At 39.6% G+C, this 23784-nt stretch overlaps 1 protein-coding gene across 1 annotated transcript in view; it reads left to right on the plus strand.

Annotated features, from left to right (window-relative positions):
• The window catches only part of LOC144373579 (SH3 domain-containing kinase-binding protein 1-like), a 189812-nt gene that overhangs the window by 78933 nt on the left and 87095 nt on the right, over positions 1-23784 (plus strand). The window contains 2 exon segments of the mRNA XM_078036604.1: positions 7038-7113; positions 18410-18504. Coding sequence (XP_077892730.1) covers positions 7038-7113; positions 18410-18504 — 171 coding nt within the window.

Consider the following 23784-nt stretch of genomic DNA (forward strand, 5'->3'; position numbering starts at 1 on the left):
TATTATTTAGATGATAATGATAAGAACAAAGTCTTTACATGTTTAGTATGGACACAGTGTTTTCCACAAATGTTTTAAATCTGAGATCGATTGAATACATGGATATGGAGGGAGGGCTGACTATATTTGTCGTTCTGTGACTGACTTCCTTCACCTAGCTTAATGTCCTCTGGGTTCATCCATGTTTTAGCATGTGTCAGAATTTCCTTAAGGTTGAATAACATTCCATTATATACCTAAAGCCTTTTAAGTAGCGATTTTCCTTGAAAAATCAGGAAAATTTGTTCCCAATATTACCTCTTTTCTAATTGAAACAACTTCATTTCCCTTTCCTACTCTGAAGGACAGAAAACTTTCTTTGGAAAATTCTTCTGGAGAAAGAAATTTTCCATTTTTTTTCTTTGGGTAAAGACATTTTTGAAGACACACTTGACTAAACTAGTTACATTTGTCAGATTAGAAAGATGGTTTTTGTATGTATCAAAAGTTTCTCATGTCTTAATTTTTTAAAAAAAATTTTGCTGTTCAAATGGTAGATTAATTGATGCTTTAATAAAAAGCTAAATCAAAACTATTGCAGACCTATTACTTTTCTACTGAAGGTTTCTGTACCACCATCAGAGCACTGAGAAACACGTTCTCTGTGATTTTTTTTCCCATTAGGATAATTTTTTTACAATGCTTCCCTGAGCCACCAGATCCATCTCTTTGACTCCTTTAATCAGAGTCTTTGCATGTGGTTGGCACTCTAACTATGTGACATGCATATATGTAGACTCAAGAACATAACAGAATTGGGAATTTTCCCATCATATTCAAACCAGTTCACAATCACTGCTTTATGCCTGTGGTAACTATGAACTATGGCCACGTAGACAGTCTAAATATTTATTTTTAAATTTTTTTTAATATTTATTTTTGGTTGTAACTGGACATGATATCTTTATTTTACTTATTTATTTTTATGTGGTGCTGAGGATCAAACCCAGGACATCCCACGTACTAGGTGAGCGCTGTACTGCTGAACCACTATCCCAGGCGCCCCCCCACCCCCCCACACACACAGTCTAAATATTTCTCAAACCTCTTTTCTACAACCACAGTTCACTTTCTTAGTTGGATTATTGTGTCAACCTCCCCATTATCTACTTAGCTTTCTTATGTCCTTTCCTTTCTTCATCCTTCTTAAAGTCACATATTTAATCATGCCATACCTCTACTTATTTTTCAGAATGACCTGGTTATCATCATCAGGTACCTTGAGGATAAAGCACAAAGTACTGTAACAGTGGCCCTATTTACCTTGCAGGTCTCTGAGCCCAACTCTCACCCTGCTGTGATCTCTTGCCACTACCATCCTGTGTCTGAGAGTCCTCACTTCCTGTACACATTTTTCCTCCTCCTCCTTTTTTTTTTAAAAAGTCTGGGCTTCAGTGAGTTGCCCTGGGTGGCCTTGAACCCCAGGGCTTAGTCTCCCAAGTGCTGGGACTGAAGGTGTGAGTAATCATGCCCAGCACCCATTCGCATTCTTGCCTTGCTTCTCTGCTTTTCTTCAGCTTGAATACTCTTTCCAAAATTCTGTTTGCCCTGCAGCAGAGCTTTGATGATGGATTAGATACAGGGAGTACAATAAGATGGTAATCAAAGTTAAGTCCCACGTCATGAGCCTAGGAGACAGAGACGATAGGCAAGAGAATTTAGGAAGGGGACGGAGGATGTTCATCTTATTCTTTCATAGAATACTCATTCTTGGGATAAATTAGTGGTGTCACAGAAATAGAATTTCTATACTTAGAAAAATTTGGAATACACTAAGTTAAACATGGGTATAGTTAAACAATAACCACAGGACATCTCAGACCCTTTAATATGTTATGTTGCTTTGATTAGATATAGTATTCAGTGCTTCTCAAATGGACCAAATGATGAGATTAGGTAGTAGGTTGGTGGATGTGCCAATGGAACATCATGGGGGAACACACTTCAGGAAATGATGTCTGTCTGCATGTACCTGAGTGATAATGATCCATCTAGTCTTTTGATAAATAGATATGAAACTGTAAAGAATGTGAGGGAGCAGGCTAGTATGAGTATTTGGAAGTCATAGGCAGAGAGGTGTCCACCAGACACCTCTACTTCTGAGATTGGATTCTTCTTTAAGGCAGCCAACAGTTAATAGGAGGCAGGATATGTGTGTTTGGAAACAAAAGGAAGTAAAGCAAGGGCAACAGTGTAGGAAGACATTCTGAACAGTGTGACTGAAACATTGGGGTTCCAAGAGGTACAGAGGCCTTCTGATGTCAGGGAAGGAGTCTCCTGTCTTTGTACCTGTTGTGATAGGATTGCTTATGCTAGGGCAGAGTGGGAGTAGATGTCATCCCCAAGCTCCCCATTTAACCCAGCAACAAGAGTCTTATAGACCTCTCACTTTGTGGGTATAAGAGAATAATGAACACCCAGGTCCTGATCTCAAGGAGGGCACTATTTCTGAAGATAAAAGTAGTTAAACTGCTAAATGTGGTATACTTGACAGATGCTTCAAAAGCAACGATGAATCTGACAAGGTCTTTAACTGTGATTAAGCAAAGAGGTTTAGTATAATTTTAATTCTAACTTTTGGGGACAGAAATGAGCATCATATGAATAACTCTAAGCCTTACACCCAGTTTCATAAACAGAAAATGTTTACTTTTTTCTTCAACCAAGTTTTAAAATAGACCACAAAGCAGGGCCCTTTGAGAAATCAGAATTGACATAATAGTATGGGAGGTGTTTCAGAGGTAAACTCTGTCCCTTGAATGGAACTACAAATGTAGATTCCCTTTGATGGACCATGTCTATTATTTTTAGAATTTTGAGTTGTATCTTGTTCTGGCATGTCTTCTGTTGATGGCTTACAGTTTAAGCTGGACCCACCAAATACAGGCACGTGGACAGTTGCTGGGGTAAATGAAAGCCTTTCAGTGAGAGTAGAGTACATAAGGTGCTGCATTTTAAGGATACATCTTTGTGCTTTTGTGTTGACATGAGCTGCTTCACTGGACTTTGACTCTATTCCTACTGCTCCCTGTTGAGAGCCAAGAAGACTTCATTACACTTTCAGTCATAGGTGTTCATGAAGCAAGCATGTAAAAACAAATATAAATATTAAAAGTTTCCAGAGAGTTTTCTAGCAGTTTGGGGATCCTTCTGAGTTATGGTGGAAAGGAAACTAAAAATAGTCATATATAGATATTATTTTGTCACCGTTACTGGTATCTTATATATCTCTATATGCTATAGATGAGCAGGATTTGGGATAATCATGCTGCATGCTTGGAAACCCCTCAACACACCACTATAGAGAACCAGCCTCACAAATAGTTGTTGCAATGTTTGTGGTGATGCTCAGCATCCTTCTGCCTTCTTGTCTGCTTTCTTGTCTCATGTTAAATGGGTACCTAATAAATCTGTACTGGACAGAAGGGGAAGGAGTACTGTCAGATGCTAGTGTTGTAAAAGGACTGCCATCAAAGAGCTACCTTTAACTTGGATTTTTACCAGCTATTTGAAAGGTCATCTCTTATGTTTGGTTTTGTGTGAGCACTTGAGTGATGTCTACATGTAGCTTCTCAGAACATCATCCACATCTAAAATAGGTGACAGAAAGTCTGGCCTATGGTCAGGATGGGGTGGGTAGGCAACTTTACAGCTCTCTCCTCCCTCATACCCATTCAGCTGGCTGCCTTTGGATGCAGAATTTGTGTGTGGTATTTTGAGAGAACATTAGAAATGGATTTAAACATTCTCCTCAACATTGTTCTATAATTAGAAACTTCTTTTTACACCCAAAGGAGTTTGCACCTGAATTACAGTCCAGTTGGAGGAGTGATTTTATACTATTGATTTGAGTGTTATTCTGGTCTCACTTTCCATTGTCACAGAGAAACATACATTCATCATTTGGGGAGCTGGATTCATCTGGACTCAAATCCAGTGATTGTCTTCCTGGAAGCATCCGTTTCTTCATTTTGACTAGAAAAGAAAAAAAAAATCACTTGCTCTACTAACCAAAATCATGTGATAGTTATGTATTCTGATACTGTGTTACTGAATCTTGTGGAGCCAGGAGTATATATGAAACTCCCACTGTACACAAAAACTCCAAAAAGTTTAGTTAGTACTTTTGGTGAAAGAGCCAAAGGGGAGAGGGACTAATATTATTAAATGTTCAAGGGAATGAATTTTCTGAATTTTGTTTATTTTTAAAACTTAGGTTTTTAAGTGGATATTGGACTGTAACAAGAGATACAAAAGTGAAGCCAACCTGGTGATCACTGTGTCTTAAAGCAGATCCATAGTGATAGTCTATAGAGCCTTCAATGTGTATGTGTAATTAGTAGCAATGATAAGGTATTATGCCAGTAAGAATACAGAAGATAGAAGGCATTGGGTAGAAAAGGAGAGGAATAAGAGTAGAAAAGATGTTTTATACTATATTGAGGTATGAAAATAGGCACTTGAGTGTTGAATCCATGAAAGGGCATTTGATTCATATTAATAGAACCTCTGCTACAGCTAGGTCCATGCTTCTCAAGTTTGAGTGTGCATCAGAATCCCATGGAGGGTGTGTCCCCTCTGAGACTGCTGGCACCATCCCCAGAGTTTCTGATTGAGAAAGTCTGGGGCGTGGCCTGGGAATTTACTTTGCTAACAAGTTCTCAAGTACTGCTGGTCTCAGGCCACACTTCCCTAGGTCTACGTTCTAGAGAAGACAGAAACACTAGGAAACTTTCTGTCTCTGGAACACCTACTAGACCAGCTGATAGGGGAGGATCTGGCCTTACTCTAGACTTTTAATCATGGCCCACAAAGGAGAAGGAAGGCTTAAGGTACTGAACACCTTTAGAAGATGAGTATAATATCAAGGTCACCATCACAGAGGCTAGTGTGCTGTATTTTCTGAAATAGAAAGACAACTACTGTAAGCATTGCTATTTTCATGTCTTTTAGTACTGAAGTAAGGGTATTTAACCAGTGGTCTTTCTTGATGTCTATAAACTTGGACATTCTGGTAAACCAGACATCAGACATGAGGACAGCTTTTTTGTTACCAAAGTTGTAAGAATATAAAACCTGCCAAGGTTTCTCCAAAGCAAGACATCTGGTTTAAAGCTCAAACCATTGCTTGTCTCATTTTCAGGAAAGTAAACAGGACTGAGAATTGTGTTTATACTATTTACATGTTTGCCTTTCTTCCTTCCACTGTCAGTGATGACTGAAGTTTTAATTGTTTTTGTTTCCTTCTTCTTAATGTGTTAACAGTAGTGATGCTTTACTGAGTCCCCCAAAGGGAAAACAGATTGACAGTCAAGCTGCTGGAAGTGTGAACTGGAATATTAATGAAATGATACTTTGAGAGCTTCTAGTTTTACTACCAATACCTGATTTTTCAAGATAATCCCAAGAACAGTTCTTCATCAAATTTGACCTTATGACAGAAGAAAATCAAACTTTTTTCCTTCCCTGATGTTTCCTTGGAGTCATAAAATGTTATTAGTTTGAGTACTTAGTAGCAGTTGAGGGGTGGCATATTATTGGGGGTTTCATTTTTTTTATCCAATATAGAAAGCCTCTCGGCACTAAATAAAAATGTCACCGTGTAAAATGCAAAGGCTTTCTGTCACAAATGTTTTTAAAAATTCATGAAGGGCTGAAGATTTGATTTATCCTCTTTCTGTGATTTATTCATATTTAATGTTAGGTTCAACGTTTGAAGCATGAAGAACTTTTTCAAATTAAAATCTATGGTGAATCAGTTTTATTTGAAGAAAAATTCCACCCTGCTGGTTTTTGAATTATGCAGCTTGTTCCTCTTCTTGTGTTCAAGATGTTTGGGCTTCCTAGTGGCTGGGATTCTCACTAGTGAAGCCCTTCCTTAGGGAGTGAAATTTACCCAGCTACTTGGTTGTGACAGCTGCTTCTCTGGTATCAATAGACACTTTCCTCAGGTATTAATCATGGTTAGACAAGTGCAGTAGCAAAAGAGAAAGAGTGGGGACAGCTCTTACCTCTGGAACCATTGGCTTGTTGGTTTGTGTATTGGTGTTTTTGTTGGGGCTGCTCAGTAGCCTGTGCTTTCAAGAACATCTTTAGGCAGAGGCAATATCCAATCTTTTCTATGGATGATTCATAAATAATGGATGGTAATAGCATTAACTTCAAATGAAGGAAAGAAAGTGAAGTCAAGGCAGACTATACTTTTTTCTCTTTTTAACTAGTTAATAGGCACATATGGTCCAAGGCAATGGACCTTTTTAAGGCCGTGGAGCATTAAAAGACTAGTGGAAAAGGAGCTGCTGGGCCTCCTTGTTTTTCATTTTGGGGACAGCTAAAGAACAAGAACGTACCCCTGTGAAGCAGTTAGAATGTTAGATGATGAGAAGGAGTCATAACAAGGCCCAGTTGCCTGGGACACCTGGCTTCTGCCTGCCCATCCACCTGCCTATTCATCTTTCTGTCCTTCTAGCCCTCCATTCCTTTATTTCATCCCTTTTATTTCTTCCCTTTTTTTCCATTCTTCCACTCACAGTTATTTTGGAATACTGCCATTGGGCCAGGTACTGTCCCTCCATAGATTTAGTTAATGTCTCATAAAATGAAGGAAACTGTACCCGGGGAATGATATTGGCCAAATATCGAGATGTTGTGTGCATGTACAAATATGTAACAACAAATCTCATCATTGTGTACAACTATAATGTACTAATAAAAAATATGGGGAAAATAATAAATTCTTAAAGACCATCAGGGAAGAAAGAAAATAAAAGGTACTGAGTGCTTTCAAAGATGAAGCTGTTTTTATGAGGCTTCCCCTTGTTTGTCATTGAAGATCAGAGCTATTAAACAGTGGCAACCAGTACACAGAGCAGAGCATAAACTTAAGGGAGTGGTTTTTAGAACCAGTTTTGAGCATTTTGTCATTATGATCTGGATTTTGTTCCTTTGCTTGATGAAGAGAATTGTCTTGATGTGTTAAATTGTTTTTCCCCCCTCAGACTATTGGGAAGAAATTGCCTCCAGCTACAGTGACTCCAGACCCATCGAAAACAGAAATGGACAGCAGGACAAAGAGTGAGTTTCCCTATTTTAAAAAATCCTTACGTAATCTCCATAGCTTTTTCAAACATGTCAGAAAAAATTCACACAAATGTGTTTGATTAGATCCCCCATGAGTTAGATTCAGAACTTTGTTTTTTTGTTTTGTTTTGTTTTTTGTTTTCTTTCTAAAACATGTTTTTTTTCCTGCCATATGTGTCTTACCCATGTGCAGAGCTAACATTTATCCATGTTTACAGAGTACTTTGCATACTTTAGGTGGCATAAATATTCTAGAAATGGCAGCTCGAACACTATAGGGATTCACAGACCTTCAGGTCACCCCTTTTAGCCTAACCACTTAGCCAGAACTACCCAACCTTATCCTACCACCAGCCTCCTCAACACATTTCTGCTTAAATAATTCTAGATACTTCTGGAATGTCTGCAGGCAAGAGGCTCAAGTCTTTTTGGAAAGATTAAGTGAGTGGATAGAGGGTATTAGCCGTGTTTTGGAACAGTGCTAGCCAATAGCCATATTTATAATTTAAATTTTTCTAGTGGCCACATTAAAAAGAAAAGAAACAGCTGAACTGAATTTAATATGTTTTATTTAATTCAATATATCTAAATAGTATCATTTCAACATTAATTTATATAAAATTATTAAATGAAGTACCCTCATTGTTCATGTGATATCTTTATAATACCTTATGTGTTTTATAGGTGTTGCATATCTCAGTTTGGAGTAACCACATTTCAAGTGCTCAATAGCCACATGTGCCTATTGGTGACCATGTTGGAAAGGGTAGTTTTATAGTAATTCTGTGACCTAAGATGGGTTTCCTGGGCCTGGAAATGAGTACAGTTGCAATGTTCAGCTCCCTTAAGCATGTAAAAGAATCCTGGTTCTAACCCACCACATCTTATTTGTTCCTACAAGTATCTATTAACTATCTCCATGTACCCAGCTCTCTAGAAGCATCATGGCAGGGGAATGGGTTACTAATGAGGAATAGATTTACAGAGGCAGGGTGGAGTGTTTTGTCTTAGAGTCCTAAGACAGTTCCATTATTATTAGCTAGAGGTGTGATTTTCTTTGGAGAAATAATTTGATTTCTCAGGCCTTCCTCTTTATTGTCTACCTTGTCTATGAAATCAGGGGTTGTACTTGAGAAGACCCCTCAGATTTTTCCCCCCACATCTTAATCCTCTGACTCAATTTTAAAAGCTTTAGGACTCACTGTGAAAGTTTTCATATTCAAAGTGTTGAACAGCCAGATGGGAGAGACAAAAGGAAGATGTGAGCAATTTGAGAATATGGGAAGATGTCCTAGGCATACATGTTAATATGACTGTAAGTGAGTAGTGGTAAGAAAGGATGATTATCACTGTCAGCAAAGCCTTGAGGGATGTTTACTGATGGACATTATTTATGGACTTCAGGGCATGAATTTTGTAGTTTAATCTTACCCTGCACACACTACCTCTGGCTTTCATTGCCAAGAGCAAATTCTATAGTAATTATTCTTCCATGATTTCTATTTAGTGGCTCCCTAGTCTACTAAAAATCCCCCTTCATTTGGATCATTTCCCTGCTTTTGCATTTTGAGGCCACATTTCTGTTCAGGTGGAAGGTGCAGAGTACTGACTAGTTATTAGAAACAACTCTGAGCTTGCCACCTGAGCACTCTTTTTCCTTCTTCCTTCTGCTCTGAAGACAAACCTCTGATGAAACTTGCCCTGCAGCACAGAGGAGGGCAGCTTCTTCCTATACAGCTGTCTTAGCATGCTCAACTATGAGCTAACATCAGAATTCTGAGTTACAATGATTCAAAAAATGTTCATGTGAGTATTTTCTGAGTGAAGGTGAAACTCAGCTGATCAGGATTTAAACAACTAGCATTATCCCCATCCCCCTCCCACAAACAAAAAACTTTTATGGCATTGAAATTCATGGGAAGCTCTTGCTTGGGAACAGATTGCTATAATTTTCATAACAAGAGGAAAAACTGTCTAAATATTCATAATGAAGTTCCCTGAGGTGCCTCCAGCTCATCACATCTGGACTTTCTTTCTCTTTTTTTTATTACAATTGATGTAGATTTGTAGCCCCCCGGGATAGGAAAAATAGCCCCCCAAAAGGGCAGTTCAACATCTCTCTGAACTAATGGTTTAGTCTTATAGATTCAGAAGACCAGGTTATCAGGTGGGTTTGAAAAATAAAAGTCCTTGACAGAATTTGTACAAAGGCAGATCTGGCTTCTGAATAAATGATGGCTGGTGGGACAGAGGCCAGGTTTTCCCTGCCCAACCTCACTCACTTTATAACTGCACATTTGTACCACCTGTATGATCACCCTGTTCATCGATTTGCTTCTTAAAGAGTTGTCCACCATGATGATGACACATGGTGCCTTGCTCCTATTGTTAAATCATTGGTCCCTCTAAATCAAAGATGTATATCCCTTACCATGGATATTCCTTACCATGTACCCTAGAAAAGTGCCAGGGGCTCAGTGGGCATATAATAAATGGTGGTTGAGCAAATGGAAAGTTATGAATGACTTAGGACTTACTGGGCTTTTAATTGAACACAGGGTCTTTTAAAAGCTAATAGCCATGGGCCCCTTTCCTAACCATGTAGTCACCAGTAGGAAAAGGATACATATGTTTATTAAGACCCATCTTCTGAGTAGTTAGCAGAGATTATCAGTGTTCCTTGGGACTGACAGACCCTTTACTCTTTCTTGCCACTGCTTTCACCCAATTAGCCTCAGACTACCAGGAACTAACCTGTAGTCTGATGTAGTCAAAGTGAAGTTGATTGGCTCATGGCAGTGAAGGAGACTGCACAACAGAGGGCCAGTGTCTATCACATTAAACAAAAGAGAAAAAAAGCCAGTGTGGTGGTGTATGCCTATAATCCCAGTGACTCAGGAGGCTGAAGCAGAATGATTGCAAGTTCCAGTTTAGCTTTGACAACTTAGTGAGATATTATCTTAAAAAAAAACTTGTTTAAAGTACTGAGAGTACACCTTGGAGGAGACCCTGAGTACAAAGAAAAAAAAATTTTTTTAGTGAATTTAGTGAAATGTAAATGAAGCTGTATTTTTATAGGTACAAACAACACAGGGCTCTGTGGCAACATAGTAAGCATCCCTTTAGACTGGAAGGTGGACCCAGGTCCTATTTCTTCAGCAGTTATGGAGTGAAGCTTGAGGTGCAATGCTATATCCAGAAACCCTTATACTAAGGCTCTGCACTTGTGGTGGTAGACAGGTTGCTTCTTTGGGTCAAAGTCACTTAGTTCCTTAAAGCAAAATTGGAATGTTTCATTCTTACTGAAACAGTTTTTAAAAGCAGCTTTCTGATAGTCTGTGGTTTTAGGGGAAATTTTTTCTTGGGGGAATAAGAAAACAATAGTTGCTCAAAAATGAGGGTTGTTACACTTTATACCTGTAGCACATGCTTGGGAGAGACTGTTGCCTGTTCTGCAGCAGCATTGGTCTCTTACCCCTGCCTGATGAATGATGGGCACATTATTACTCTCTTGGTCTGAGCTGATTGTTGCTTTCTCGCTACATGTTGAAACAGGAGAAAAAAAGGGCCAACTCTCTACTGTTGGGAAGCCTTGGACCCTTTTTTCCATGCTGGATCTTTCTGCCCACTTATCTACCACAAAGCTCACTCATTCTTGGGCTTGGGGTCACATTCAGTATGAAACATGTTTTCTACACACCTGATGTGTACAAAAGCCCTAGAGTTCGAGGTCCCAGACATCCCTCCTCTTCTTAGGAAATACCTTTCATCAAATGTCCCCAACACAGACCTTGCTATCTGGATGATAGTGAGGGCCATCCTGTGAGAGTACCTGTCCTACCCATATTGCTTAAGATATGCATTTCAAATACAGTTCTCTTGGAGAAGATTTTGTGTTTTCTTGGTGGATAGCCTTTCTCCCAGAATCTCTAAGCTTCTCATCTGAGCAGAAGAAACTGCCCCTGAGAGGAGAGGTGATCTGACCTCTGTTCTATAGTAGAGAACAGGATGGCTTTGTTTCTCAGATTTTCATTTCTTCTTAAAAAATAAAAAGAAGCCTTCTCCTTTTACAAGAGAGTAAAATGTATTATAGTTAATACCTGGAAAGTAATAGGAAAGCCAATTTTCCAGCAGTGTTTGAGACCAAAGGTGGTTGCTGTGACTTGGGGTTTACAGTCAACTTCATAAAGAAAGGTGCTGAGTTAGAGTTGACATACATAGTGAAGTCTACATTGGGCTTTATTTCCCCAAGTTTCAATGTAGACAGGCCACTATTGACATTTGGACTGGACTATTCTCTGTTGTGGAAACTGTCTTGCATGCATCACAGAACTTTTAGCAGCATCCCTAGCCTGTATCCAGTAGATGCCAGTAGTACTCCTAGCCCTAATTGTAACAACCAAAAATGTCTCAAAGTATTGCCAAAGTCCCTTGGGAGCATGTCTCAGTCCATTCTGTGCTATTATAACAGAATACCATAGACTGAGCAATTTATAACCGATAGAAATCTCTTTGGTTCATGGTTCTGGAAGTTGGGATATTCAAGATCCAGGAGCTACATCTCAACATGCCATCTGCCCAATATTTGCTTACCCACCCTGTATCAGCCAGAAAACTAACATTACCTGGTGTCAAAAAAAAATGTACACACTGGGCCCTGATCTGGTGCTAACAGAAACTATCAGCCTTGAAATCATTATGAACAAACAGTTCCTGCTGTGTTCTGATGTAGTGGAAGACATCACATGGACAGGAGAGAACAAGATATTGAACTCACAGCCTCAAGCCCTTTTATGGTCAGCATTATCCATTCTTGAGGGTGGAGTCTTCATGACTTAACACTTCCCTTCAGGCCCCACCTCCCAACACAATGGCATTGGGGAGTCAAGTTCTAACACATGAGCTTTGAGGGACACATTCAAACTGTAGTAGAGCCAGTTTTGAACTGCTAGTGTATTCTGCCCTAAGCTCCATTAGGGCACTGTGGCATCATTACCATATGATTCACAGTGGATACTCAGATATCTATTGAGTAGATGGCAAGCCTAGTATATATTTCATTCCCCTCCCACTAGCCCAGATTCTTAGAATAGGACCCATATTTGGAGTTCTTATCTAGATTGAGCATGTAGCACACCTGATACCAGAACCCACCACCACACTCCCAGTCCTTGCTGTTGCTTGGCTCCTTGCTACCATTGAATCTTGGCTAATATCCATTGCTAGACCAGTGAGTTTCACTGTGTGTTCCCAGAGCCAGCAAATCCCCAGATCCCACCCCAGCCCTACCCAATCAGAAGCCCTGGGGGTGGGGCCCAGCTATCGGTTTTGGCTAGTCCTCCACCTAGTGTCAGTGCCCACTCAAGCATGAGAGCCACAGACCTAAACCAAGTTTGTTTGTTTGTTTGTTTGTTTGTTTGTTTTTAAGATTCCCTGATAATGAGAATCACAGAGAGTTACTAGAAGGATTCCTGGTCCTACCTTAGACTTGAAGATTCAGAGCCCCAGGAAAGAGGTCTGGGAAGCTATAGAATGACTAGGTGCCCCACGTAATTCTTATCAGGAATGACTGAGAAGCACACCTCGGTCTTACTCTTCTAGGATGTTTCCTAGACCATTGTACAAAGCCCACTTCCATGTTAGTCCTCTCAAGTGGGATCCTCTTTTATTTTTAAAGTTATATCCCCACTTCTAACACTTGAATGCTTTCAACTAGATGCATGTCTCATGTCCTCTCCTCAATGTTGTCCTGTGGAGAACTGTGTATATGCATGCCTCATGTCCTCTACTTGATTATAAGCTCCCTGACAACCATATACTAGTCTTATTTACTTTATTCCATCTTCTCCAGGACATGATAGAATTCCATGCCCTTACATGCAATGCCTAAATACAAAAAGCTCTGGAAATTCAAAGGTTTTAGTGCTCATTGGGTGAAAAAAAAAATTTGCCTGGATGGATTGACATGCATCTTTTATTGGTCGCTTGGGGTGACTAGTCATCCATTTGCTGCAGAACTTTAATAGTTCCAGGTGTGTGTGTGTGTGTGTGTGTGTGTGTGTGTGTGTGTGTGTGTGTAGGGGGGTGTTATATGTTATATGGTATGTTCAGTGTATTTCCTTTCTAAAACCTGAAAAATTCTGTCCCCAGGGGTTTTGTATAAGGGATTACAAAGTAATAATGTCTCAGATAACAGTTGAATGGGAGAAATTCTGATTATGATGTTGGTGAAATTAAATATCACTGAACTTGATACTCTTGTTCTTGTGACCCAAAGAAAAAGAAAACACTATTTCCAGGTGTATCCTGATGCTTTCCACCATTGCTGATGGCTCTGGAAGGCTTCCTACTAGACTCTGAATGTGGCACATGGAACTTTGATCTTTGTATCCCAAAGCTGACTGAGCTCAGAGAGTTCTTCTGGATTTAATGTTATGTCCTTTGTGTGTATGTTCAACTTGTTAATTATTTATTCTGCTTATAGTTTAAGCTGAGGGATTTTTTTTTCTTGTTGAACGTTTTATTGACTAGATCATAAAATCACTTAAAAGGAATTATGTGATATGGGCATGTGAGTTCAATTCCTTCAACCATCTTTATAATATCATGTAAATTTCTAAGTCTAGAGATTTGAAATAATGATTTGGGAGGGTGTGAATCATGACAGAATTTCTTGGTGATCTTTAATTGAGCAAATTTCTTAAAATTTGAAAGCTGATAATCAGTACAGGGGCTCTTGATCTGAGACTTAGGTAATGTCATCAGGATCCTTGTACCTTTTTATACTATATACATTTTCTCCATTCATTGTATAGTTTGTTGTGTTTTGTTCCTGAAAAGAGATAGTCATTTCTTTTTATAAGATTCTAAAGGACTCTAAGACAAAAAAAAAAAAAAAAGCTATAGAACTAATTCAGGATTTCAGTCTTATGTTAATTCATTAGTATTTTAAAATCTTCCTAAGGAAAAAAAAGAGACAATTGGCTCAGTCACCGGATAAATTGTGCCTTTTTTCTTTATGTGTGCCTATGAATTCATTCCTGTTTGATCCAAGGCTAATTAAATCCATCAAATTGATGAATAGATGGAAAATTCCTGCCTCCAAAAATTAATTTCATTACCTTCTCCATTTCTGGCCCCTATTCATAATCTTTATTATAATCTTTCCACATCCAAAATTGATTTGGGATTGTATTCTTAAGATATACCAAATGCTTCCTCTTTTGTGAACTCTGTCCTGTGTGTAATCTTGCCTTTCTCTGAAACACAACAATATAACATAATCAGTTTATGTATGTGTTCATCTCTTTTTGTCACTCCCCTTCCCTTACTTTTCTCTAGGCATTAAATTGTCAATTCCATGCAAGGACAGGAGGGAGTGGCAGGGCTTACTCATATATCACAGGCTCAAGAGCTCACAGTATCTTCTTGGTGGTGGTTCAGTAAATATTTGAATTGAAACAGGAAACATATATTATGAAACTACAATCACAATATTGGAGTTAATAAACTTTCATGTTTACATTTATTTTTGATAAATTGTATGAGGAACTTAGTTATTGCCCAGTGTGCTTGTTGGAGCCCCCAGAGCATCATTGACATGCTTTGGGGGACCTGAGTGGGAGATGGTACAGTCCTACTCTCTTTTTTCCAATATTTTTATTGGTATATTATAGTTGTACATAATGGTGGGATTTGTTGTTACATTTTCATTCATGTACACAAGATAACAATATGATTTGACCAATATTATTCCCCAGTACTTCTCCTTTCCTTCCCTTCTTCCCTCCCTCTGGTCCCTTTCCTCTATTCTATTGCTCTCCCTTGGGTTTTCATGAGATTTCCCCCACCACCTTTCTTTTCCTTTTTCCTCTCTAGCTTTCAAATGTAAGAGAAAACATACAACCCTTGACTTTCTGAGTTTAACTTATTTCACTTAACATAATGTTCTCAAGTTCCATCTGTTTTCTTGCATGTAACATAATTTCATTCTTCTTTATGGTTCAGCTATAAAGAACTAATCAGAGCAGCTCTTTATTAGTTGTTTAATATTTGAGGTCTGGAGGGAGATTTAATGTGCTAAAAGTGTTCTGCTAAAATTGACCAAACCCTCCTCTTGTCCCTCTGTGGCTGATCCCTGATTTTATACCTGAGGACAATGTATGACTGCATGGGTCATGTGCTCCAGAAGGTCCATGGGGATGGAACCCAGTCCTGAGTGTCCTAATTCCTGGCCCAGAATCCTCTTCTCCTACTTTCTGCCCCTCAGAAATACTTTATAGGAATCATTTGAGAATCAAGAAATGAGAGTTCTGTGGGGTTCTAGGGATGCAAAGAGGGGCAAGACATGCAGCAGCAACTTGCTTCATGGAGAGTGGTAGTAGGTAGTAGGTAGTAGCCACTAGCAGTACTATCTCCTCCTTTTATCTAAAAATGAAACTTTCTAGATAATTCTCTGTCTAATGCCTCTCACACAAAACAACATAGCTGTGGGGTAGAAGTGTTCCAAACTACAATATGGTGATGATCACACAACTGCATAAATATTTCAAAACACACCAAACTGTGTAGTTAAAATGGATGCATTTTATGGCATTTAAATTGTCCTTCATTAAAACTGTTTTTCAGTAAAGCAGGAGACACCTACCCTTCTTAGCTTATAGGGAAACTGTAAGCATAAAGCAAAGTGGCCCTGTGAAACATTTTTAAAGCATGTTAGCACTTGGCAGTATTTTCCCACTGTTACTACCAGTCAATTCCACAGCCATTTATCGATCCTCATAGGCACCAAAACATAGGAAAAGGATGACAGAGATACATAGGAAGAGCCTTATATATAATATAATGCCAAGTATTTTGAAAGTGTGAACTGGAAATTTCTCTCCTCTTCTATGGAGTTTCTTCATGTCAGGGTGCCTTCTGCTTTGAATAGTGAATACCTACCCAACCCCAAAGTTGTGGTAAACAATCAGTTTATTTATTTTTGTTAGTTGTAGTTGGACACAATACCTTTATTTTATTTACTTATTTTTATGTGGTGCTGAGGATCGAACCCAGCACCTCGCATGTGCTAGGAATGTGCTAGGTGAGCACTCTACCGCTGAGCCACAACCCAGCAACAATCAGTTTATTAAGTCCTCTAACAAGAGATCCAGAGACAGGTCCCCTGAAGCTGGTGCATTTTAAAGACATCTCAGCAGTGTCAGAGCTCAGTGTCAAATTCTTGGCTTTCTTCTCACAATTGAAGCATGATTGCAACAGAGCAAACATTGCCCTGCCTTCCAACAAAGATAAAACAATGTTTAAAGCAAAAAGGCAGAGGCAGCTATTTCCAAGTCTTTTTTCCCTCTTTTAACCAGGAAACAAAATCTAATCACCCCACCCCAAGCAGAGTATCTCTCACATTTCATTGGCTGTAAGTAGATCACATGTCTAACCCTAGATCAATCACCAAGAAAGGCGAGTGAGGTTAAAATTACTTGCCTGGACAGATTTTACTCTTCCCTAGAGCTGTGGAAGGCTTCTCCATTCCAGAATATAATGCCTGAATGAATTAGGCTTCTGTGAACCAGGAAGTGGGCTTCTAACTTTTTTGACTGAAAGGAATAAAGTATGACCTGTCCCTTCTTTCTTTGTTGTCCATGGGCATCTGATAATTCTTTGTGAGATGTCCCCTGATTTCCATCCAAAGAATTACTGTTAAAGCAAGGACCCTGCAGGGCAGTTCTTTGGTAATACTGTATGTGTTTGTGTTGTTTTAAGTTTTGAGGTCAGGTAGTCATATTTCACAAGCACAGTCAATAGGAAAAGAACATTTGACCAATTCAGATAAGGGAAGCTTTTGCTACTCCTAATCAAAAAGAGATGGAACATTTGTAACTATGTGGTTTACGAAAATGGTCATGATGGGATTTAGAATTAGTGTCCCTCAATACAGGTTAATGAGCAAAAGCCATCGTAAGTCCAGGGTTCAACATGAGGATAGGGAATATGACTGATATCTTTAAGCCACTGCACAGAAAACAAAGACATCTGCAAAGAACTAAGTGATCCCTTCTCCTTCTCCCTTTCCTTTTCCTCTCTCTTCCCCTTGCCCTCTGTCTCTCCTTTCCCTTCCTTTTTCCTCTCCCTCTTTGTCATATCTCAACCATAGACCACAGTGTGTCTGTATTATGGATTTTAAATTGCGTTTATTTTATGTATCATTATCTTTGATTGATGAGATGTTCACCAAAATAAAGAACTGCATTTCAGTGACATAAAGTATAAAAGGGACAGTATAATTGATACTTATGTATATAGCTTTAGGTTATTATCTATCTGCAGGAACTGGCCTAAGCCTTGGGAAATATCTAAGGATATTCAAAGCCATTAGACTTATTGACTCTGGTCAAGAATAATAAATGCCTGTTCTAGTAGATACTAGTTCTTGAATTTTTCTTTCAAACTCTTGTCCTAAGTCATAAAAGCTGAGTTTTCTAAGTCTTCACTTCTCAAATCCCCTACACATGTTTTCATTGTCTTTACCAGTGCTTTCAGGTATAATATGATGTCAGACAAATTTCCAAAAGCATATAATTCAGGACATACTTGAATTGATTTTGAGTGGCCTTAGTATTTTTCCCTCTTTGAGGATTATGTGTTTCCTGGCTAATCAACAGTCCCATCAGTGAATAAGCAGGTTCCCACATAGAGACCATGGGATGTATTGGAACAGGTTCATCCCTTCCCACACATATATGCATAAAGAATATTCTGTCAGCATTCATTGGCTGTTGTGGTTGACACACATACACACACAAATATATCAACATTTATCTCTTAAGACATACCATAATGATGTAATTTTTCATTGTTCTATGTACCATGTTGGCTTTATATAATATATAAATATCCTTTTTCTGATTTTGTAATGTGTGAAAGAAGGCAATAGGACAACATGTAAGCTTTTTGCTCTCTGTAGATGTGTGCTTATGCATGCACCTAAAGAGTTTAAAAAATGGTACACATCTGTTTTCCTGAAACCAAGAATGACTTTTTGCTTTCTTTCCTGCAAAGTAGCCAGTGGCAGTTCACAATCTGTGAGGGGAAGAATGCAGAGAATAAATATGAAGCCTACAATGAACACTCTTCGGGAATTTTCTTAGGGTGGCGCTAGCTTTATGCAGTTGTAGTAGCCTACCTATTAAGTGTGCCTTTCTCTGATGTTAATGTGACAGAGAGCGCCTTCTCCTGGGGCAGCTCATTAGATAAAACACCTTAAAGGTTGTGTTTTCTTTTCTTCTTACAGGCAAAGATTACTGCAAAGTAATATTTCCATATGAGGCACAGAATGACGATTAATTGACAATCAAAGAAGGATATATAGTAACTCTCATCAATAAGGTAAATGAAGGTTCTCTCTTGCCTTCTAAACTGTGGAGTGTTTTGGTGTGTCCATGGAATAATAAAAAGTTTTGCTTTAGCCTTTGAAGCTCCTAGTTTTCATGATCCTGACCTTGGGAGAAAGAATTTGTATTTTTTCCTTTGATCAGATTAAGTCTAGGTGAATGAATGAACTTGAGAATAGAATGGGTTTCTGTTTGCCTTAGGACCAGTTGTAGATTTGCACGGCCCTGTAGAAAAAGTCTGTCCCAGAAGGAATAGCTCAGGAAGCAGCCTGCTTGGCTATAGGTTTTGCCCTCTACAGCAGCTGGGCTGCAAAGCTCTGCGTCATGAAGGACCCAAGAGGGGCTTTAAAAAGACTGGTCATGCCTCACAGGCAGAAAACCCTTAAAGAATGTTTGCTTTACAGATCAAAGACAGGTAAAGTGCCTGAGAGAATTTTGCTTGTCTTGTTTGGACTAAGAAGGTTGGACAATTTTATTATCATTACAGCCAGAGCCCTGTAAACACCAGGAGAGCTATAAAATCCGAGTGAAGCCATGCGGTTTGCCGGGTCTTGACCACATACCATTTCTGCATTCATACAGCACTCCTCACTAAGTCACTAGTTGAGTCATATTATTCAAGTGATTCCTAGAACTCTTTGGTCTTTTCTCTGATGTACAGAGTTTTATGATGGTCAGTGGGATTTGCCTTTATGATTAAGGTCAGCTACTTCTAGGAAATAGCTTTGGAGATTGTGTTTGAAGAGCCTATTCCAAAAATGCGAGGGAATCGAGGATCCCAGAGGTTAAGTAGCTTGCCAAAGGTCAGATGTATTTTAGGGGAAGAGCTGGTCCTTTCAAGGACTCAGTATCAAAGTGGAGCTTTGCAGACACCTATCTGGAATAGCAAAATTATTCCATTTTGCAGATTACCTAAAAACTCGTCCATCTTTTTACCTGTGAAATATTCTACCCTTAAGTTATTTCAGTATAGTTCTGTGGGTGTTGAATGTGGCAGGAGGAAATGAGAGGAGGGGAAGATGCTTGCCTTGCTGTTAGTTCCTTTCTGCAAGTGAAGCAGGAACAGTTCTTCCTTTTTTTTTTTAACCACCCCTCCCCTCATCCTTCTGCTGGCCTCCTTTGGGCTGCTCTCTTATGCATTTGTGCATTCCTGTTTTTAATCAGACCTGTAACCAAACAAACAGGATAAGGAAGTTGTTAAACAGGCATGAAGCATAATACAAATGCTTTAATAATTAGCACCAATAATTGATTTTAGTAATACAGGGAAAGGGATGGAGTGTTCCCCCACCCCCCATAATGATAAAGCAACCAGAGAATTAAATAGATGCCATTTTTTGAAGGCAGGTGGGGCTCATTGCCCTATTTTTGGTTTTGTTTTTAGAGGAGGGGATAGCTCCCCCCATTTTTTTCTTGGTACTGGGGATTGAACCCAGAGGTGCTTATCCACTAAGCTACATCCCAGCTCTTTTTTATACTTTATTTAGAGACAGGGCCTCACTAAGTGCTGAGTCTGGCTATGAACTCAAAATCCTCCTGTCTCAGCCTTCCAAACTGCTGGGATTACAGACATGTGCCACCATGCCCAACCCAGTCTGCTCTTTTTTATTCTTCTTTTTAATTTTAAATCTGTTGTGCCCATAAAATTTAATAGGGTTTGAGAAAAGAAAAAAACACCATGGTTAATCTCTTACCTGAACATGTTGATTTGTATCTTAACACATCATAACCCAGTCCTTCCTTGCCATTTGAGTCCATGTCATGATGAGAACATATTCATCTTCTTTTTTTTTTTTTTTTTTTTGTACCAGGGATTGAACCTAGGGCACTTAACCACTGAGCAACATTCCTAGCCCTTTTTTGTAGTTTATTTAGAGAGAGGGTCTCACTAAGTTGGTTAGGGCCTCTCAAAGTGGCTAAGGCTGGATTTAAACTTGTGATCCTCATGCCTCAGCCTCCAGAGCTATTGGGATTACAGGTATGCATCACCACACCCAACAAGAACATATTCATCTTGATGATTTTGTCCTTAACCTCATAGTTTAAGATCCAGTCTGAGGGCTGGGGTTGTGGCTCAGCGGTAGAGCGCTCGCCTAGCACATGTGAGGCCCTGGGTTCGATCCTCAGCACCACATAATAAAATAAAGGTATTGTGTCCAACTACAACAAAAAATAAATATTTAAAAAATAAAGATCTAGTCTGATAAAAGGAATCAGATTTTTCCGAAGACCTTGCGGGGAACATCTACCAGTCTAAGTCACCCAGTAGGGAAACATGAATAGGCCAGAGTAGCAGGCTACTTTCAAGAGTATCCAGAGGGTTGTTGCATCCCATTTCTCTGCTTTCATTGATTTTATTTAATGTATTCAGAAGGAGTTTGATACTACATTTGCAAAATGTGCTGCTGTCATCTCCTGTGTACACTTAGTCCCTCAACCTGACTTACACACTGGTCCTAGAGTGCATGTATTGTTTTGACACTTGGTCCCCTGGTTATACACTGCCCCCTCCCCCAAGCTGTTTACTGGTATCCCTGCCCCTTTCTGTCCATGTAGACACAGCCCAGGCCTGTAGGCCCAATAAGCAGTGGTCCAGCCTCCTTCTCTGTGCCTGGTCCAGAGGAAAGCCCTAGGGTGGTAAAGGATGCTTTTTCCAACTCCATTCATGCTCTATCTGCCTCATCAGTAGCACTTCAGCCCCTTCTTCTTGTCATCCTGTAACAATGCTGTGCTCACATGACCTCTGTGCACCAACCAATCTTGGGTAGTTTCTCTTTCCTTTTTGGAAAAATCAAGACAATGATTGCTGACACTCCTTTCCTCAGGCATTCTGCCACAGTCCCTTTCTGGCCTTGGTCCTTGTGACTGTTCTGCAGGAACCTCCTGTGTCCCCATCCTGCTCTTGTGTCCTCAGAAATCTGATCCTAAAAAGCATGTGTGTTCCTGCTTCCTGGGCTGTCCTCTGCCTACCTGCTGAACTGTCTCTTTGAGAGCTAATAACAGCCAGTCTTCACTCATGTACTTGAGCCCATTTTGAGCTTATTTAACAAAAATTCCTAGTGTTCTAACATTATGTTTTTATTATTATTTTATATGATCTTCTGGGAAATCGGGTCTCTTGCGTCCTGTACTGGTGCAGGTTTTATTTTTATTCCCATAAAATTCCTGCCATCCTTGACCTAGCATTCTAGTTTGTCGGAAACGGCATGTTAAGATACAAGTCATGTAGGCTACCAGCTCAGAGAAACCAGGATTTGAATCTCAGCTCCATAGTTCCTGGCTGTGTGTTTTGGGGCTTGAAACTTAACCCCTCTGAGCCTCAGTGTCCTCAGCCATAGTGTAAAGGCCACAGAGCTGACTTCACAGGGCTGCTGTAGGGAATTACTAAGACACTATGTTCAAAACACCTCTTGCAGGAAGTATTCTGCCAGTGGTACCCATAAGCCTAAGAATTGTTAATTCAACTTCAACTGCTATTTCTTGGACTTCAGAGATGGGAATCAAGGGCTCTTGTGTCTGGGCTTAGCTGCTAGGGCTGGAGTACTATGACATTAAGTAGGTAAAAATGGTAGAGGGAGGGGGGAGAGAGAGAGAGAGAAGAAATCCACTTAAAATAATTAAGAATTCACAGTGGGTACAATTTTAGCAAGAATTTGGAAGGAAAACATGCCCTAAATATTTAGCTTGCTGAAAGCTGTAAAAATGGAGTCTGAGCCTATAACCCTGGCGACATTCTAGAAAATACTTACTTCTTCCTCTAAATTCAGGAGTCACCCAGAAGTTAATTTAGATGATTATATACTATTATAAATACATTCACCCTGCTTTGTTTAATACGCATTTTTGGGCTACTCAGGATTCAACCCAGGGGTGCTCTGCCACTGGGCTACATCTCCAGACCATTTTATTTTTTATTTTAAGACAGGGTCTCACTAAATTTCTGAGGCTGTCCTGCGACTTGTGATCCTCCTGCCTCAGCCTCCCAAGTAACTGGTGTTACAGTCATACACCAGCGTGCCCGGCTTAATGTGCATTTTGATATGCGTATGTGTTGTACGTTTGAGTTTTGAGGTAAAAGACCTGAATTGCTGTTCTCTAAATTCAATTGCATTTGCTGTGAGATTCTCCATTGGCCTTGAATTCTGCTGATACTGCCTTTTGTAGTCAGTTGGGGTGGGTTTCCCTTTGTCCTGCTTTTCCATGCTGTGGCAGGAGTCACAGAGCTGGAGTTGCCCTCATATTTAGCCCTAGATTGTCAGTTCTTGTGGCTTTCTAGAAAATGAGTCAGACACCTTTAGTGGGAGTCTATAAGCCCTCTATGGTTCCTGAAATAATGTGCAAAGACCTAAACTATTTGTGTGTGTCCCTGGAAACTGAGATGTGGAAAGCTGAATGATTTGTTTTTTAGTTTATTTATAAAGAATTCTTGTGGATTTGGGAACATTTCCACTTGTGCGGAACACACCTGTGTTTAGCTTTTATTTCCAGTCACTCAAAAATAGCTCTTGCGTCTGTATTCCTGCCGCCCCCATCCCTGCCTTCCTGATTTGTGCTCAGAGGATGTTTGGGAAAGTTCAGAAGCCTCTGAGTCTGGTTTCAAAATAGAGAAGATCCCTGGAGGAGGACTCAGGGCTGCTTGGTGGGAGCCAGGTCAAGGCTTAGCTCTGAGACTGTCAGCCCTTAGAGGCTGTACTGAATGGGACCCTTGCCACTTGGGACAGAATGAGCCCAGATGTGGAGAGGCAGTATACCTTCTCTTGGTCAACAGCCTCCCAGCCTCAGAGCATTGGACCTTTGTTTATGGTCCTTTCTAACCAGGAGGAAGGAATTCCTATTGGCCCCTTTGTAAACAAAAATCTTTAGGTCTTGCTTATAAAATTATCTTCCTTGGTTAGCTGTGTCTTTGACTCTTAAAAATATGCACTACCCTTATGTCTTCCTTGTTACACGCTTGTTTGATAACATCAGGATCCATGCTTAGAAAGATTATAGTATTGACTAAAATCATGGAGTGATGGAAATGGAAGGAAGGGGATTGAGATGACATAATCTACCACCAATGTTCATGAAAGGGAAACAATAGATACACCCTAAGGAAGGAGTGGGACCCAGAGACTTACTAAAGATAGTTAGCAACACCTCTAATAGTCATTTTTTTTTGGACCTACACTGGGGATTGGACCTGTTCTACACTGGGGATTATTGGCAGTAATTTTAATTTGTACCCTGTTTTCTTCCCCTCTCAATGTTTCTGCATTCATTCATTCACTGATTT

This window comes from Ictidomys tridecemlineatus, unplaced genomic scaffold, assembly GCF_052094955.1.
Source record: "Ictidomys tridecemlineatus isolate mIctTri1 unplaced genomic scaffold, mIctTri1.hap1 Scaffold_44, whole genome shotgun sequence".
Classification (NCBI taxonomy): domain Eukaryota; kingdom Metazoa; phylum Chordata; class Mammalia; order Rodentia; family Sciuridae; genus Ictidomys; species Ictidomys tridecemlineatus.